Source organism: Nuphar pumila, chromosome 4 (genome assembly GCF_984573655.1).
Source record: "Nuphar pumila chromosome 4, dmNupPumi1.hap1.1, whole genome shotgun sequence".
Lineage (NCBI taxonomy): Eukaryota > Viridiplantae > Streptophyta > Magnoliopsida > Nymphaeales > Nymphaeaceae > Nuphar > Nuphar pumila.
Genome location: NC_143252.1, coordinates 143,480,206 through 143,497,690, shown reverse-complemented (window position 1 = coordinate 143,497,690; position 17,485 = coordinate 143,480,206). Strand labels below are relative to the sequence as shown.

At 36.8% G+C, this 17,485-nt stretch overlaps 1 protein-coding gene across 1 annotated transcript; it reads left to right on the top strand.

Moving 5' to 3' along the window:
* The first annotated feature begins 7,116 nt into the window (after nucleotides 1-7,116).
* On the top strand, nucleotides 7,117-15,274 carry LOC149841443 (ADP-ribosylation factor-like protein 8c). Its single transcript, XM_090004803.1, has 6 exons — nucleotides 7,117-7,335; nucleotides 12,033-12,114; nucleotides 12,195-12,227; nucleotides 12,547-12,668; nucleotides 14,445-14,606; nucleotides 14,967-15,274. The coding sequence occupies exons 1-6, from the start codon at nucleotides 7,295-7,297 to the stop codon at nucleotides 15,082-15,084; spliced, it is 558 nt and encodes a 185-aa protein (XP_089860929.1). The 5' UTR covers nucleotides 7,117-7,294; the 3' UTR covers nucleotides 15,085-15,274.
* Nucleotides 15,275-17,485: the final 2,211 nt, after the last annotated feature.

Genomic DNA, 17,485 nt, shown 5'->3' with positions numbered 1-17,485 from the left:
TTTATTGCTTTAGTTCTTTTACTTTTTTTGTCATGAACGTGAATGATAGATCATGCATAGTGTAATGAGTTACAGGACTAAGACAGTCTGCGTTTCACATCACAAGGCACCATATAAAAAGAGTTCTAGCATTTTTTTCGGTTGTATCTTTTCCTTCTTTTGCTTTCCTATGTCTTTATGTGCATTCATGCATTCATATAGTTTCATTCAAGCATGGGGGAGTGTCACTGAGGACAGTGACATTCAAGCATGGGGGAATGTATGATCTACCTAAAAATTTTTGTCCATGAATAAATTTTTTGAAAAACTCATAAAAACTGAGCATTTTTAAAGCAAAAATTTAGCAATATGTGATGGTTTTTGCATATCTTTGACATTTTGAAATGAATTTTAAGCCCCATGTAAATTTTTTTTCCAAAAATTAATTTAGATGAAAATGTTACTTATATAGCATTTAAAGAAAATATTTGTTTATAACTGTGAAAATCTATTATGATTTACATAAATATAGATGTGTTGAATTTTTCAAAAATAAGCAAATGTTAACAAAGAAAAAAAAGAAAGAGCATACAAATAGTATTTTGACACTTCTAGCTGTAGTGCATTTAAAAGCAAGGTTCATACACAAGTTGAAGTGCTTGCACTAATGTGATTGAATTTCTAATCATTGGGCCCAGACATGGGTTGAAGTGTTTGTACTCAAGTGAATAGGGCAGCTAGAATGCCAAAACTCTCTGTGCAATTATCATATGAGGCTTCTTGGATTCAAATACGTAAGCTCGAGGGGTGTTCTACACCTGGTGCCCTAAATCATTCATTTATCAGATAATAATTCATCAAAAAGCAGGGTTTTTGAAATAACAAGTCAATGGACCTTGGGTGCATTACAACACAAACTTTCATTTTTAAATTCCGTACAACCATTGAAAGTAAATGGTTTCAAAATGCAGTTTCAATAGTTAGGAATTGTACAACAAATTTGCAACTCATTTTATTTATTGAAACAAATAAAAAAGATTTTATAATACAGTTTAATCAAAAAGAGACTTTCAAAGAAACTCTTATTACCAAATTTACCAAAATATCCTCAAGAGCGAAACGTCAGGAAAAGAGTCTCATCTTGATCTTATCACGTTATCGTGTCATCACAAGCTGCATCATCTTGTTCACCACCTGCCCATGAAATGGGTCAGTTTCATGAAAAACTAGTAGGGGTGCAAAAGACAAAAAAGAACAAAGACTGCAATAAGCAAGATAATTACTAAACTAAATAGGAGAAGCAAATCTAGCAGAGCTATCCATACATGCTATTAAGTATTGCAAGCAACACTCAAATAAAGCAAGTAGTAACAGATAAAGTATTAAACAAGCAAAGCAATTGTAGCAATCCGACTAATTTTACAGGTAGGGAGTAACTAACTCCACCAAGCAGTCAATCATAGTAAGCAGAGTAACTGAATAAACATAGCTCACAATGCATGTAATTACCACTAAATTCTTCAATCCACTAGCAAGTAACTACATTAATCACAAGATACAAGTCATTGCACAACAACCAGTTTATAAGTTACACGCGATAAGAAATCACACGACAACAATTATATATTAATCACAAGATGTAGGCAGCTTATAAGACAAGCAACTACATTAGTCTTAGTTGTAAATAGTTAGTAGATTACCAGATGTAAGCAATCACATTCGTCATAAGAGATGCAAACCAATAAGTGCTACATCACAACAAGCACCACGTAGTTCAACCAAGTAGTAAAGCAAGTCACATGCTAATATATTGCAACTAGCATAATGTTGTTATCATAAGCATTTAACTAGTACGAGCAACTAGTTATTACTAGCAAAAAACTATGTAAGCAGTTTCACCAACTAGAGCAGCGCCACAACAGACGTGCATAGTTTAACAAGTAGTACGTTGAACTACAAAGCAAACAAGTAATTCACGTCACAGTACACACATCTCATAATAATGTAAGTTGTATTTTGTTTTAATTATTAGCTGGCTGTTATGGGTACGCAAAAGGCATGAAACGTAAAAACAGTCGAGATCAATCCGGGGGTCTATTATGCTATGTATTTTATGATACTCTGAATGACTGACTGAGTTTGCTTCTAAGGAGATGGCCAATGACCAAGAGTTTAAATCTTCAAAGGCATAGGTGGCCTGCGGATGCATCCAAACTTCTGCAGAAGTGACCTGAAAGCTATCTTTTGTAGCATTTTCCTTAACTCTGATGAATAGAGAAACTGAGTCATAAACTTGTTCTGATAGAAAATTCTGTAATAGCTAGTGGCAGAATTATAATTTTAGGTAGAAATCTAAATTATTGTATATTTTGCATTTCATGTATTTTTGTAGGAGGTGACACTATTTGCTGATTCCACATGATTGAAATGAAGCGGATTTAAAATTGAAGTGAAGAAGCAAATGCAAAGAATCTTCATTTTTAGTTTTTTTAGCATTTTCAATTCCTAGTTAATTATGGCCTTTTTTACCACATTTAAGATTTGTAATTAATTTCAATTTTAGCATTATTTGGGGTTTGTAATAATCCTTTAATTCTCATTTTGTAATTATTTTTAATTAGTTTAATTTTTTTTAAGGCAATAAATAAATTCGTTTTGAGTGAAATACGAAGTTTTATCAACCCATTCCTCGAGTTCGATCCTGATTCTCACTAGTTGTGAGATTTAGCTTTTTAAAATTTGGTGACCAACTTTCATACATTCTTTTCATCAAAATATCCTTTTAAAAATGCATTAAAAAATGTTACACCAAATCGCATCCAGCACAAAGACCTGATCGCTCGGGCTCAGCCTGCCATACCTACAGTCATCATACCAGCAATGTAAAACTTGGAGGGTACGATCCCTACCCCTGAGGCCTATACTATGTCTTTAGTTTCTGATGACCGCCATTTGCTTTACATATCAATGTTTCAATGCATCAGTTGAGAAAGAGGTCATTTAACCGGCTTCAGGCCTGTCCGGCCTATTCTATCATGCCTAAATATTGGGTCTGGTCGTGTCCCAATCAGACCTAATGTAGGTCAGGCCCATGACGCACATGGGTCAATTTTGACCTAGGCGGGAGTGCCCTGATCCAACACCACAACAGGTCAAGCCTGGGTCAATCCCTCTCTCTGGTAGCTTACTCTAATGGCATCTTGGACAATCAAACAGCCCTAAACATAAGCATTACCAAATCACTGTACTTTGAGTAGGGTTGTCAATGGGTCGAGTACCCAACCCATGTACCCAAATCTGACCAAATAACAAGCTGTCGGGTTTTGCCCGGTCATGAAAATAAAATCCTAAGCTCGGATCCATATAATTTCAAAAGTTTACTTTTAATAAAAAAAAACAGTTGGGTCAAGTTGGATATGCAACAAAAAGTTCGGATTTGGTGAGATACCCTGCAAAAATCATAAACCGCATATTGGTCAGGTCAGATTCGGTCAACTCCAATATTATTCAGCTCGACACTTTTTATGCTCATACCCAAAAAAATCAGGTTCAGGTACGGTTGGATACCTGATACTTACCCAACCCATTGACAGCCCTAGCCTTTCTTTTCTAATTTCCTCGTCGATAAAAAGACTTATTAAGGGCAAAAAGCTCATGGTTTTTTTTTTTTTTTGTGGCGGAGTCAATCCCACTGGACTCAGAGGTTTTTTTAATGAATAAGATATAGGGGAGAGGGTTGTGATTACCTAAGGCCAAACCTTTTATTAATCAGAAATTGTACAAAAAAGACAGCAAACGATATATATAGAACAGGGAAGAAAAGAGTAATGAATCAACTCAGAAGAAAAATAATGAACAAAACATGTAGATCAACCTTATAAAAACATGATTCAAGAACCACTTCCCACTAAGCAAAACGTAAGTTAGTTTTATGAAAAACAACAACAAAAAAAGTTTGTAGATAATGGCATCATTACCAAAATGTTATATATATAATATCACGTTTCATTTAATAGGTTTTGTATTTTGTAGGTTTCTATTTCATACTTATATAGGGAAGTAGTTACATGGGCTTCATAACATAACACTTGAATGCGGTTTCCATGTGATTGGTCTTTTGATATTGCACATGGCAACTCATTTAAGCTTGATCTTTTTATTTTATTTCTTAGCTAAGGAAACTTTTTGCTCAAAATCACCAATCTTAGTAGGCTTCCAGTTAGTAAAACCCTTGAGATTCACCCAACGGTACACATAGCTTCGACCAAGGGTAGGGATAGCAGTGGACCGGGGTAGGGGGACAAGGTCTCCACCCCCATCCCATCTCAAAGTTCTGCCCTCCATCCTTGCACGGGTTTTGATTTTAACCTCCATCCCCATTTCATGTTCTCTATCCCCGGTCTAAACCGGGTGATGCGCGGGGTAAGGGCTCATTTCCCCTTGGTCCATTGCCATCCCTAAATAAGGATCAGAGATGGGGCGGGGCGGGAGAAGCGTAAGTCCATCCCCGCCTCCACACGGGTTTTGATTTTAAGCTCCATCTCTGCCTTCGTTCCCGTTTCATGTCCTCCATCCCTGGTCCAAATGGGACTAGGCAGGGCGGGGCCCCATTTCCTCCAGTCTACTGCCATCCCTAACCAAGGGGCAAGGGACAACACCCTAGGTTGCGAACCTTTACGATTCCATGTCCGGTGACAAACCATTGTCGCCCCTAACCAAAAACTCAGACCCTCGTGGGCAATAAATTAAGAACATTAAAAGCATATGATTTAGCTCAATTTATTAATTAGGCTAATTGCCCTAGCTCAAATCAAGATCTCTAATATATAACCCACATCCAAGCCCAATTTTATCCTTGTTTTTTAGGGCGTCGTTGCATTGCAGGACAAACACCACTTGGTTCGACCGCGTGGCGTTTGTCCTGGACTTGCCAGTCGCAACCCTGGGGGGCAACTAGCTCGTCCTATGCAGATGTATGCGTCCTATTCTCAACGCAGCTAGCCTATCGTATTAAACGCAGGACAGTGCTTGGGCAGGGCCGGGTCCTGCTTATCAAACACGTTCTTAATTTACACTGGCTAGATCAGGCATGGGAAATTGCGGATGTGGATCGGATCTTGGCAGATTTATGATCCGGTGCAAGGTGTGAGTGAGGACAATCTAACTTGTATCTGACCTAGGTTTCGTTATCAATACCCCACAAGCATGGTGGCAAATTTCGTATTTTTTTCAAAAAATATGAAAGGAAAAGCGATATTTTATCAACTGTTTTAAACGTTTAACTTATCACAGCATTATCATTTTTAAATAAAAATGTGGTATTTACAAAATATCACATACTTCAAGCCTTTGTTTGTGAACATTGTTTAGAGCTTTAATTAGGGATGCAAACGAGTTTGGATTCAGGTTGGATATCAAGCCAAATCCAAATATGTTTAGTCAGATTTGATAGACAAATTTGGATCATGTAAATAATTGGATCTGGACTTGGTATCAAGTTGTGCATCCAATTCCGAGTCTACGAATGAGTAAAATCCAAATATGACTAAAATACAAATCAAAATATATATAAATGTCAGATTTTATGATAGTCATATATGAATTGCGTTTTGGCTGATCCCATCGTTCTGATACAATGCAATACCCTAGTCAAGCAAAATGGATTCCAGTGTTGAAGACCTCATTGACCCAAATAGATCTAAGTATGGTGTATTCAGATCCAAATCCATTATATCAAGATATTTGGATGGATTCAAACATTATTATAGACTCAAATGTCTAAGACCCGGTTTGAGTTGTGGATTACCCAAATCAAAGTTTTGTGATCCAGGCAATCGATAAGGACCTATTTTCTCCGTATCCAGATTCAAGTTATATCCTGCAATGAGACCCGCCCCTAAGGTGCTATAATAGCATTTATGGCATCATCGAGTAAGTACAACATTTGGTATAAGGCATCACATTTGGGACCCGATCCAATTCACGGTTGGACAGAGCAGAGCTAGACACTGATATAATAGGTGTTATGTTTGAATTAGTATAAGCCTTGAAAAATGAAAGGCCTCTTGATTAGAAGTGAGTGTCGTTATTAAGCCCTCCTAATGCCTATCTTATGTTCAAGGTATGAAATTGAAAATCAAGAATTGAACTTTTCCACCAAGTGATCTCTCTCTTTGTATTTCTCTAAGTAACTTTGTCACTTTTTGCTGACATTTTTAATGCTCAGAAGATCAGACCTGAGCTTGTTGGGGGCATCATGTTCCATCTCAGTTCGAGCTAGCAGGCATTATGTCAAATGCCAAACTAGGGCTGTCAACGGGTCAGACTTGCACTAAACCTGGGGGAGTGGGATCCATAACTAAGACCAACTTTAAGGTGGTCTGCCGCCGAGGAGGAGTAGGTGGTATTTATTTTTATTAAATAAAAATCGAGTTTACTTTCCCTCTCAAAAAAAAAAAAGACCAACTTTAAGATGCTAGTATCGGGTCTGGGTCTGGGTCTGGGTCTGAGTTTATCTTAGCCTACCTTAGGCATAACCAGGCTTGAGTCCGATTAGAATTGCATATCCTTTTTGTTGTTATTTTTTTAAATTGAAAAATATCTGATCATAATCTGGGCCCGGTTGCGGAAAGGAAGTTTCTAAACCAGACTTAGGTTCAAATGAAACTGGGATCCTATAGGTCCAAACTGATTAGCTAATTGGACTTAATCACTAACTCCTAACCCAATCCGATCCAGTCAGAATCGGTTTATACCCGAAAGTTAACATCCCCCAACCCCTGGTCAAAGGTTTACAGTTGTCGTCCTGGCAGCGAGCTTTACCCCTGCCCTCACCCAGTTCATGTGCAAACTTTTTTTTCTTTATGACGATCCAATAGCAGACCCAAACCTCACGTCTTCACATTCTTTTTTGCTGCCATTGTCACAAAAGCTAGGGATACATGCTGCAACTAAAAAAAATGTCTAGGGTATTTTTGGAATAGAATTCTTTCTTTATTGCCGTGGCAACGAAAAATTCAGAACTTGTTTTCAAGATTCAAAAATAAATTACGGAACCGTTTTCAATAAAAAACAAAACCGGGTTACACAACCCGGCAAATCTAAGGGGTGCCCATAAGGGTCCATCAAACTGCGTCCAGCACTCTCACGAGAGAGAGAGAGAGAGAGAGAGAGAGAGAGAGAGAGAGAATTGAGCCATGAATTGGGGCTCCTGCAACTCCTTGCAGATCTCCTGTTCTTGGCCCAATTAAGGTTTCTTGATCTCTCAATCTTTCTCTCTCAAGGAGATCCAGCAGCGGATTTTCCACGATCATCGATGGCGGGGGTCTTCCAGTGGTTTCTCAACTGGCTTCGGAGGTAATGCCCTCTCTCGATTCTCCCGGATCCCTTTCTTCTTCTTCATTCTCCCCTGAATTATTAGTTTTCTGGTTAGACTCCTGTTTTTTTTCTCTTCTGTTCTCGACGAAATTGCCAGAAACGAGAACTCTTAGGCATCGGTGTTGTTTGAATGTGCGGTAGAAACATGTTTGATTGTATGATATAAATTTTGATGTGTATGATCTTGCCGATGATGATCCGGGAAACAAATACTCATTATGTCGAATTCAGGTGGTGGATTTTTGTTGCTTATATCTATTTTTTTGGGGAAAACTTTGTTGCCGATGATAACACATAAAATTCTTCTGCCATTAGGATCCACAAGGTTATAGTTCTTTCTCCCCCTGGGATTCTGTTTCCTACATGCGTCTTGATTTTGTTTGAATCTTAACTATTGGAGATTCGTCCGAGAAAAGGATGCTCTACGAAAGAGAACGGTTGGGATTATTAGGTTCTGATATTCAAATTGCTACTGTTAATGATGCGATAGAAGAAAACGGATGTATTTTCTTTCTATTACGAGATTATTTATGTGATAGATCACGATTCACTGGTTACATTTTGTAGTTGTCTTTGATCCCTAAACGGATGAAGCATTTGTTTTATTACTACTTATATGGTGCCACAATGTACTTTAGCAATTCGTTCGTTAGTTTGGTAAAAATGTGCATTTTCTCTGTCGTCCCAATGATTATAAGTAAGTGAACATGTTTGATGTTTTGTAGTGCGTAATGCAGTTACTTGTCCTGCTTGATAAGATAAGTCTGGACATGATACAAGAATGGTTGGCTGCGTGGTCGGATCTTCTTGTTTAATCATTTCTTGCTATGACCACGGTGCTGTCTAAAAAAAGGATTTTCATATAAAGTACCAAGGACAGGGTTGATAGTCATATTTCTCTCCTACTTCCTTGGGTACAATACATTTTTTGGCTTGGTACTTGGTAGCCACCTCCATTTTGCATTTTCAAGTGAAAAGATGTTGTTTTAGTCCCTTTTGTAGCAGGTGATAGATGTGATTACGATACTTCTAGTTTCCTCCAACTTTCATTTGTATCTAGGCCGCTGCAATATTCGTGCACTGTCTTTTTCAAGATTTGCTACAGATGCATGCCCTCTTGTTTTCTCCAGTTTCCATGACAATCACTTGAGTCAAGATTTTTACAAATATTAGAGGGCACCTTACGATGTATCCTGTAAATGCATGATTGTGCTCTATGAAATCTAATATTGTAGAAAACTTTCATGATGCTACTTGTTCTTTGTTTCTGTTTGTGCTTCCTCTAGAGGATTTTGGCTGAAATTCATTCAAAATTTGAAATGTTTTATTGACAAAACATAGTTATGCCAAGGTTGTGAAAGTTGAAAGCAAAATCGAGAAGCAACATTGGCAATAGAAGCAAGAAATAAAGGGTTTATAAAATGCATGTGAAGTGGGAAAGGAGAAGAGAATAGAAAACATTTAGTAAGTGAATTGAGAAGTTTTTTAGATTGCATAAATATGAGTCATAGATGTTATACCATGCTTGTACGTATTGTATCACATTGTATGATACAATACGATGCATATTGTTAATTTTGTGTTTTGCGATACGATACACACTCGTATCCGTATCGGGTGTATCATATGATACACCCATATCGTACTGAATCGTACTATGCATATTGTATGTATCGTACCACACAGTGTCGACGTACTTAAAAAAGGCCGAAAGTTAACTTTTTTTCATTTTGGGTTTAAAAGGCTTCTTGAGGGTTGAGTTCTCCATATGTCTAGAGTCCGTTAGAAGGAAACCCACGCACCTTAAGTTTCGTTAGATCGATTTGGGGGCCGATTCGTGCGCATGAGAGAGGGCTTTTGCGATTTTATCAAGAGTGCATTTCCATCATTTTTTCACTCAAGAAAGTGGGTTAAGGTACAAAATCTCTATTCTTTGCTTCTTATTGAGTGTTTTTGGGAAAATGTGTGTTTTTTGCTTCTTATTTTTTGCTTTTTATTGAGCTTTTTAATTAGTTTTGTTTTATTTTAGATCTTTCAATGTTGTCTTCACGTTCATGTCATATTAGAGATGATCCTGCATGACAATACTGCAGAAGCATTGATAATGTACCACGATTAGGGTTACCATTGAAGTTAAGATGTTTGTTTTGTGGTTCTATTATTAGAGGTGAGCTACATAGATTTAAGCAACATATTGCATGTCAAGATCAAAATATACGTCCATGAGATTCTTCATTTATTACTGCAACTTTTTGTACTGATGTTATTGCTGAAATATAAGAAATTTGAAGAAGAATTTTGCAAAAATGCAACGATGAAAGACTTCTGACCATTGTTCCAGATTCTGAAGATGATGATGATGACCCACTTGCCAAAAAAATGGCCCAACATAAAAAGATTATTGAGCAACAGTTGGACGCAAAACTAAGAAAATACTATCCTAAAGTTTGACAAATAGGCTATAGAAGATAGTTTAGTTTTAGTATCTTTAGAGTTTAGAACTTTAGAGATGAAGATTGGCATGTAAGATGTTGGTTAAATGTAATGTTTTTAGTTATCATGAACTCTTATTGGTTAAATGTAAGGCTTTAATTGTGTTTAAAATTTAAATTATGTAGTTTTCTTTTATTTACATTGTCAGTTATCAGTTGCATGGTTTGTTATTAATTTAAATTATGTAGTTGCCTTCATATGCGAATTTATGGTTGTATTTTGTGCGATTCATCATTGTTTTATGTGATGTGATTTTTCTATTTTTTTGGAATTTTTAAAAAAATTTATTAAAAATTTACGATACAATATGATACAATGTTACTTCAGGCCCGACCGATACGGGTAACGATACAATACTTACAACCTTGTGTTATACTATATAATACTACTAATTCATTTAAATTTATCAACTAAATTATATATTTTTAAAAATATAAAGTATATGTTAAAATAATACTTATCAGACCTAAAATTAGTTTATCATAAATCCAAGGCCTTCGACTGGTGGTGGGATTGAGTATATCGAATATAAAACAAAATCTGTTTGGACATATGGGAACCAAATCATCAGTTATTAATATTATAATAGCTAGTAAGCAACAAATAATAGGTGAAGGCTTGCTTAACATACTTGTGAACTATGTCACAGGGATTCAGCCAGACAGGTGCCGCATCGACGTGACGCGATGCGGGTGCGGCACCCGATGCGGTCAACTCGACCTGGGTGCGGTCAACGCACCTAGGGTCATTTTGGTCCATTTTTTGGATTTTTTTTAAAAAAAAATTGCCCTATGAAATGGTTTGTGGAATTTAAAAAAAAAAAAATTTTGCCGCACCCGCGCCGGGGGGGACCCCGGATCCCCTCTCTCTCTCTCTCTCTCTCTCTCTCTCTATATATATATATATATATATATATATATATATATATATATATATATATATATATATATTTGCCGCACCCCCGCACCCAAGGTTTTTGAAAGTGCCGCACCCCCGCACCCGCACCCATGTGACATAGCTTGTGAATTACATAGAAGGAGTCTTGATGGTGTACATATTCTTATAATAAGATGATAGTTTGGACGGTTGTTGAAGTATGCTTCCCATAAAAAGAATTGAGTTTTGGAAGTGCTTAGTTTCCTGCTTTCAAAGCAGCTTCCCTGGAAGCAAGCTTCTAAAGATTAGTAGAATCTTTTGGCAACCATGATTTCACTTTTGCTTAAAGTGAGATGAATATCTGCTATAGAGTTTTTTTTCCTCCTTTTGAAGAAGTTAAGATGAGCTTTTTGAAGAAGATCTACTATAGAGTCTCATTTTGTGTTTCTGTTAAATTAATGATAGCAGACTTTAGATCTTCATATATCACCCATGTTAGGTTCTTTTGGCATAGTTATTTTGTTGCTCTTGCAAAGACCGAATTTAGTATTCATATTTTTTTTTGAAGGAAGGACGCTGGGGGTTACCCCTGATTTCTATTAAAAAGTAAAAATAAAACTTTACATTTGATCACCCATTACAGGTAACCAATCAGGTGGCTTGTCTTTCCACAAAAGATCATTGCAATTACGTAACATAAAAAGAACCTGCCCCATAGCCAATTAGCCATCGAAGGCAAAGTTGGTTTGAAAAAGGTGTACATTGCATTGTGACACGATTGTCTTAACTTTGGGTTCATCACTGTGCCATACTTCGTCAGCTTGTTCAAACTATTGGTTGTCCTTTTGCAATAAAACTAGCTGTCCATGCTTTATCTATCCTGTCAAAAGTCTCCCATTTGCTTTGCCTGGCAGTTTTGTTCTAACTGTTGGCATTATTGTATTTGCACAAATCTTCTGTTACCTGCCTTGTTAATGTTAACCGTATAGCTTTGCCATGCTGAGCCAATTCTACCTAATGGGTTTGAACCTCAGTATTTCTGTTACTCTATTTCACTAGGTTTGTCCTATCTCCTATAAGCAACATCCTTGTTCCATGTAGATGGATGGATTCCTTAATATTTATTTCTGGCTTGTGTTTTCATTATGTGAAATATCTTGGATTTTCTTATAATTATTGAGCTTTTTTTCAGATGATTTACCACCAAATATGCTTTAATATAGTTTATACTGAGTGGGATTCAGTTGTGGTATATACATGTTAATTTTCTTTTGAAAATGTTGTCGGTCATGATGGATATGTTGCAGTTTGTTCTTCAAACAAGAAATGGAGCTCTCGTTAATAGGCTTGCAGAATGCTGGGAAAACATCACTTGTTAATGCCATTGCTGTGAGTAACTAATTATGATTCATTTAGCCTCTTTGGTAGCTACTTCTTTTCTTGACATAGTTCTTCTCTATGCCATTCAGACTGGAGGCTACAGCGAAGACATGATCCCCACAGTAAGCAGCACTTCTCTAACCATGTTATTTCAATCCTTTCAGTCCTTATATGTCATAATGTTGTTTTCCAGATTATTCAAGAAAGTGGATATCTGGTTAGATTCTTAAATTGCCAATTTTTTCTAAGTTCCCACTATTGACATAATCTCATGATAATGTCGTGAAGATATACAAAATGTCATGGTATATATGTTGCTTTAAGAACACCCAGATATTCTTATGATTTTATGGTTTTAGAAATTCCTTGTGAAATCATCGGTATTTTAGGATCGGAAGATATTTGTGCATAGGTTAAAATTTTGTGCTGTCTGATTACCAGGTAGGCTTTAACATGCGGAAGGTTACAAAGGGTAATGTGACCATTAAGCTGTGGGATCTTGGAGGTCAACGGAGATTTCGCACCATGTGGGAGCGTTACTGTCGTGGGGTCTCTTCAATCTTGTACTCTCTCTCTCTCTCTCACACACACACACACACATATATCCAAAGTCCATTTTAAGTGAAGATGTAAGGAAGCCGAATAAATTCTTCTAGCCCTAGGAAAAATATCCGACCATGCTAGTATTAATTGTCAGTGAGTGGATTAGTCAATTGATAGTTATGGGATTTGTGGCATTGTTCACTGTATGGTTGCATGAGGACTAGAATGATATCATGAAACATGAACTATGTCATGCTAATAGGAGTGGTGTGCAATCGATTGAAAGATTGTATCATCTGGTAGGGGACCTGATGAAATAATTTTTCCCATGCAAGACCAGGTTAGCAGGTGATGCACACATGATGGCCGGAGGGATTCTTATAAAATAAGAATGGTAAGCTCATGTTAGATATATCAAGGAAAAGAATATATTGTTCCAGAGGTGGTTAACAGCAGGATTGATCAAGCTTTTCAATCAACAATGGAAAAAAAGGGTTAAGTGTGTGTGTGCGTGTGTGTTGTTCTTGTAGTAGTAGTAGTTTTTCACTCCTAACACCTTATGGTGTCAATGTGGGATGGACAGTTTGGTTTTCAATGTTACAGGTGGTTTTTTGCTCAATCTGAATCTGCAGATGTGTTTATCATTGCTTGTTTACTAGAAAACATGCCTGGGATCAAACCATTTCAATGGGAAAACCTGATTTTTTTATTGTAAAATTTAGATGCTATATGAACCTTTGATTTTTAGATTCCCGATATGTATTAATCAACAGTGAGAAGATCTTTGATCATCGTGCTTGACTTAAGTTTCTATATGTATCATCATTGTAGTCTTATCAGGACTCTTTGTCACCCATTCTTATCTGCTAGTAGATTATGATACACTTTGGATCAGTAAAATTTTACTAGCTAATTGGTTATGCAATTCATCTAGGCTTTATGCTCTTATTTTACTTCATCTGCACTCCTATCTAAGACATGTTGGTGCTAGACATGTTTTAGCAGCGCGCACCCCCCCCCCCCCCCCTTTACATAATAGCTGTATAATGGTTAAATCCTCACCAATATCTTTCATCATGTTTAAGGCCCTCTTTCTCTGGGAGGAGCCACCCCATTACTTTGAAGTCAGTGCACAGGAATACATGCACCTATACATGCATGACAATTTTAGTATTTTATGTATTCACTTTGCTCTGCAAAATGTTGTTGCATATATCAACTTGGGTGGGTCAAGTTGAAAGTATTATTTTTATGGAAGCCAGATTTGTTCAGGTCAACTTAGTCAGCTTCAAATTTGTGTTTTTAAATCCACTACCCTGGTAACACCAAATGCATCTTAGTTCAATATTTTAAACAGGTTAATCTATTCAAACATGAGGTAAAATGGAACTGTAAATGTTCCTGTGAATATCATTCAGGGTGGTTTGACCCGCTAATTCATTGTTAAGCGCTTTTTTTAAAAGAGAATCAGTTTAATCGATTCAATGTTGGATTTAATGTGAATCTTGTTTTGTTACACGAAACATTTAAAGGAATTTAAGCATAGGTCGCTGTTTGGTGTCAACCTTTACTCCAATTTGCTTCAACTTTTGAAGTTAATTACATGTTTGCATTTTTTCTTTCTTATCTTTTCATTATTCCTCATACCTTTTGAGTCCAAACCTTGAGTAAATATGTTAGTTTCAGCTTGTGGAAATAATTTCAGTTAATTTCTATATCGTTGGCACATTTGTCTGGTCTGTCCTTTGTTGTCTCCATCAGTCAGCTAATTTATGGTTTCTTTGTGCACACTGCAGATATGTTGTTGATGCTGCTGATAGAGACAGCATTCCGATATCTAAAAGCGAGCTGCATGACCTGCTGACAAAGCCATCTCTGAATGGGATCCCATTGCTTGTTCTTGGTAATAAGATTGACAAGTCTGAAGCTCTGTCAAAGCAGGCATTAGTGGATCAAATGTGAGTTTATAATTTGCTTTCTCTGTATGCATTTTATGTGTTATTTCTGTTGTAACGTATGAGCTGTCCATATGTGATTGTTTTCTGCTTTTGTTTTGCTTAGTCAAATGTATCAAACAATTACAGGGCATTTCAAGTAATATCTGGTTACTTGCAGTTTAACATTCCATGTAATTACTCACACTTCAGTTATGTCTTCAGCACTTAGCTATTCAACCTTCCTCCTGATTCCATGTGCTGCTCCGACCATTATTGCTTATTTCTCCTTTGTTTCTGCACTCCTCTTTTAATCTTCATTCTTATTCTTTTTTTTTTTATCGTGACTAATGTTTCCTCCCTAATGATCGTCATCTGCAACAGGGCCTTGGAGTCGGTCAAACACAGGGAGGTATGCTGCTACATGATTTCTTGCAAGGATTCCATCAACATAGACGTTGTTATCGACTGGCTTATTAAACACTCGAAATCAGCAAAATAATCAAGTTTGGTAATGTCGTCTTGTGGTTTTGCATTTGTTCGTATCTGTGTATGTTGTATTATGTACAGACGTGCAGCCCAGTTTAGTTAATTTTTCATTACACTGTCTGGTGGATCATTCTGTGTGGTGTTCAGTTTTGAGTTTTGTTCTGTACAAGCCTATAAAACGATCAGCTCTATCTGGCTCTGTACCTGATTCTTTGTGATTCTTTTTCACTGGAAAGACGTTGAGCTAATTTTTGTAGAATAATACTGAACTGAAACCCCAGAGAATTCAAGGATTTAATCTGTGGTATAAAAGACGACCTCCACTTGTGCTCCATCAGAAAAGCTTGGGCTGAGTTCCCTTTGGTTCCTGGACGTTACCACTGCCCCTTTCTTCCTGTCTGTGCATGGCTATAGCTTTCTTTGAGACAACGGAACTTAACATTCTTGTTATCAGAAGCCATTTGTGAAAAATGCTGAGCTGTGAGAATGTGCAAGAGCAAAAATAAAAGAACGTTTTTAAGACTATTTTTTTTTTGATAGAGAAAGCTAGGGTTGGACTGAGCCCTACCAGTTATACAACCATATACCATTGGCAATCGAACTTGCAATGTCCCAACACATGGTGACGTATACTAACTGTTCGTGCCAAAAAAAATGGAGCCGCTGGAGAGCTGATCAATCTCACCCAGCGTTTACAACCACAAAACCCACCCCCACTGTACTGTAGCTCATTTCAAGTGGGACCCACGGAGCGGTAGGGTTTTGTGGCTGTAAAGATTGGGTGAGATTGCTAATCTCACCCAGTGTTTTACAGGATCCGCTATCGAGCCCCCGTTGGTAGGTTTTTAAGACTAATTGTGTCTACATGATGAGATGAATTAATGACAGCGCCCTGGGTCAGAAGGGCACGGTTAAAAGGACACATGATAGGCCATTTTCGTGTATCTTTCCAAGAATAGATGTAAGTGGACATGACAAGAAGGTAAGTTGATGTATCAAGGTGAGGGGGGTTCTCTTGCGGGATGCATGCCACTCTCACATGTAATCCAGCTTCGACCCATACGTGTGCCGCCACACATACCCACATAGAAAGCACAAAACCAGTAAAATTATATTTTATATGTTTTTTACATATATTTTATGTATATATATATAGTTTTGCAAAATAAAGTAAAAATATATGTAATATGTGTACTCTCATTAATCAGTAAAAATATTTTTTACACATTTATATCATAGAACATAGATGTTTGAAGTGCTTGGTTTGGGAGCAATAAGTTTAAAATTCAAAACCTATTGCATACAGCTTCAAGACAAAGTATTTATTTTGTAAAAAGGTCAGTTAACCCATGTGGTCAGCAGGGTCTTGTGTCAAGCTGAAGGCCCATGATTGAATCCCGCTGGCATATGGGGGCTGCTGTTTCATGAGGATGGGTAGCTGTGTCTTCAACCCAAAGTTTTACCTTTCAAGGAGGTGGGCCCGTTAAGTGACCCGGTTTTCGATTTTTCCTTTTACATAAAAAAATAAATAAATAAAAGGGTCAGTTTGAGCTTGGGTTAGTAGGTCTATAGTCCAATTTATATTATTTCAATAAATATTTGTTAATGAGCCAGCTCGTGCTCACCTTATTTAACTCGGCTCACCATGATGAAGATCATATGAAAAATTTAACCATTGATCAGATTATTTGCTTGTATCCTCGGGAGAAATTTCTTTTTGGGTCATGACATTTTAGAAACTCACCTTTGTACCTTCTAACTTGAGCTAAGATTTTTGCCCTTTTTTTTGAGTAATTTAACAAAATCCACCTAACTTACTGACTATTCATAAAAAACCACTCAAAGTTTGGGTTATTACACTCGACCTCCTGCTTTATCTAAATGCATTTAAAATATTTTCCAAATGTGTATACTGGTAATTTTGTCCTATTGTAGGATAACTCATGTTACGTAGTAAAATGATTTATGGTTAACAAATCAACAATAAGGGCATTTTAATCACTTGGTTTGAATAAACAAAGATGACTAAATAATTTTAAGACCAAGCATGTCTTTGAAACATAAATTATACGAGCAATGACATTGATGGTACTCATTTTTGGCACAAAACCACCACTGGTCGCGAATTAGGAAATATTACAAACATGGCCAATTTACTTTTTTTTGTCGTCTGAAAAATCAAATGTCTTGATAGAAATTATGGTGTCTGATTCTTTAGGCGAGAACTTGCATGGCACTTGATTTTTTTTCATAGGGCAACTTGCGTGGCGCCTAATTTTATTAGGGACAACTTAAACAGGACATCTAATTTTTCAGGCAACAAAAGGGCAAAACTGTTAAGAAAAAAATGAAGTATGCCCAAAAGCTAGTGCCATATAAGTCTTCATCAGTAAAATATAAAAAAATAGTCTTCT

Coding starts and splice junctions, on each gene's coding strand:
- LOC149841443 (XM_090004803.1), top strand. CDS start 7,295: ATGGCGGGGGTCTTCCAGTGGTTTCTCAACTGGCTTCGGAG. Junction 12,115..12,194: donor CACTTGTTAATGCCATTGCT/GTGAGTAACTAA, acceptor TATGCCATTCAG/ACTGGAGGCTACAGCGAAGA. Junction 12,669..14,444: donor CGTGGGGTCTCTTCAATCTT/GTACTCTCTCTC, acceptor TGCACACTGCAG/ATATGTTGTTGATGCTGCTG.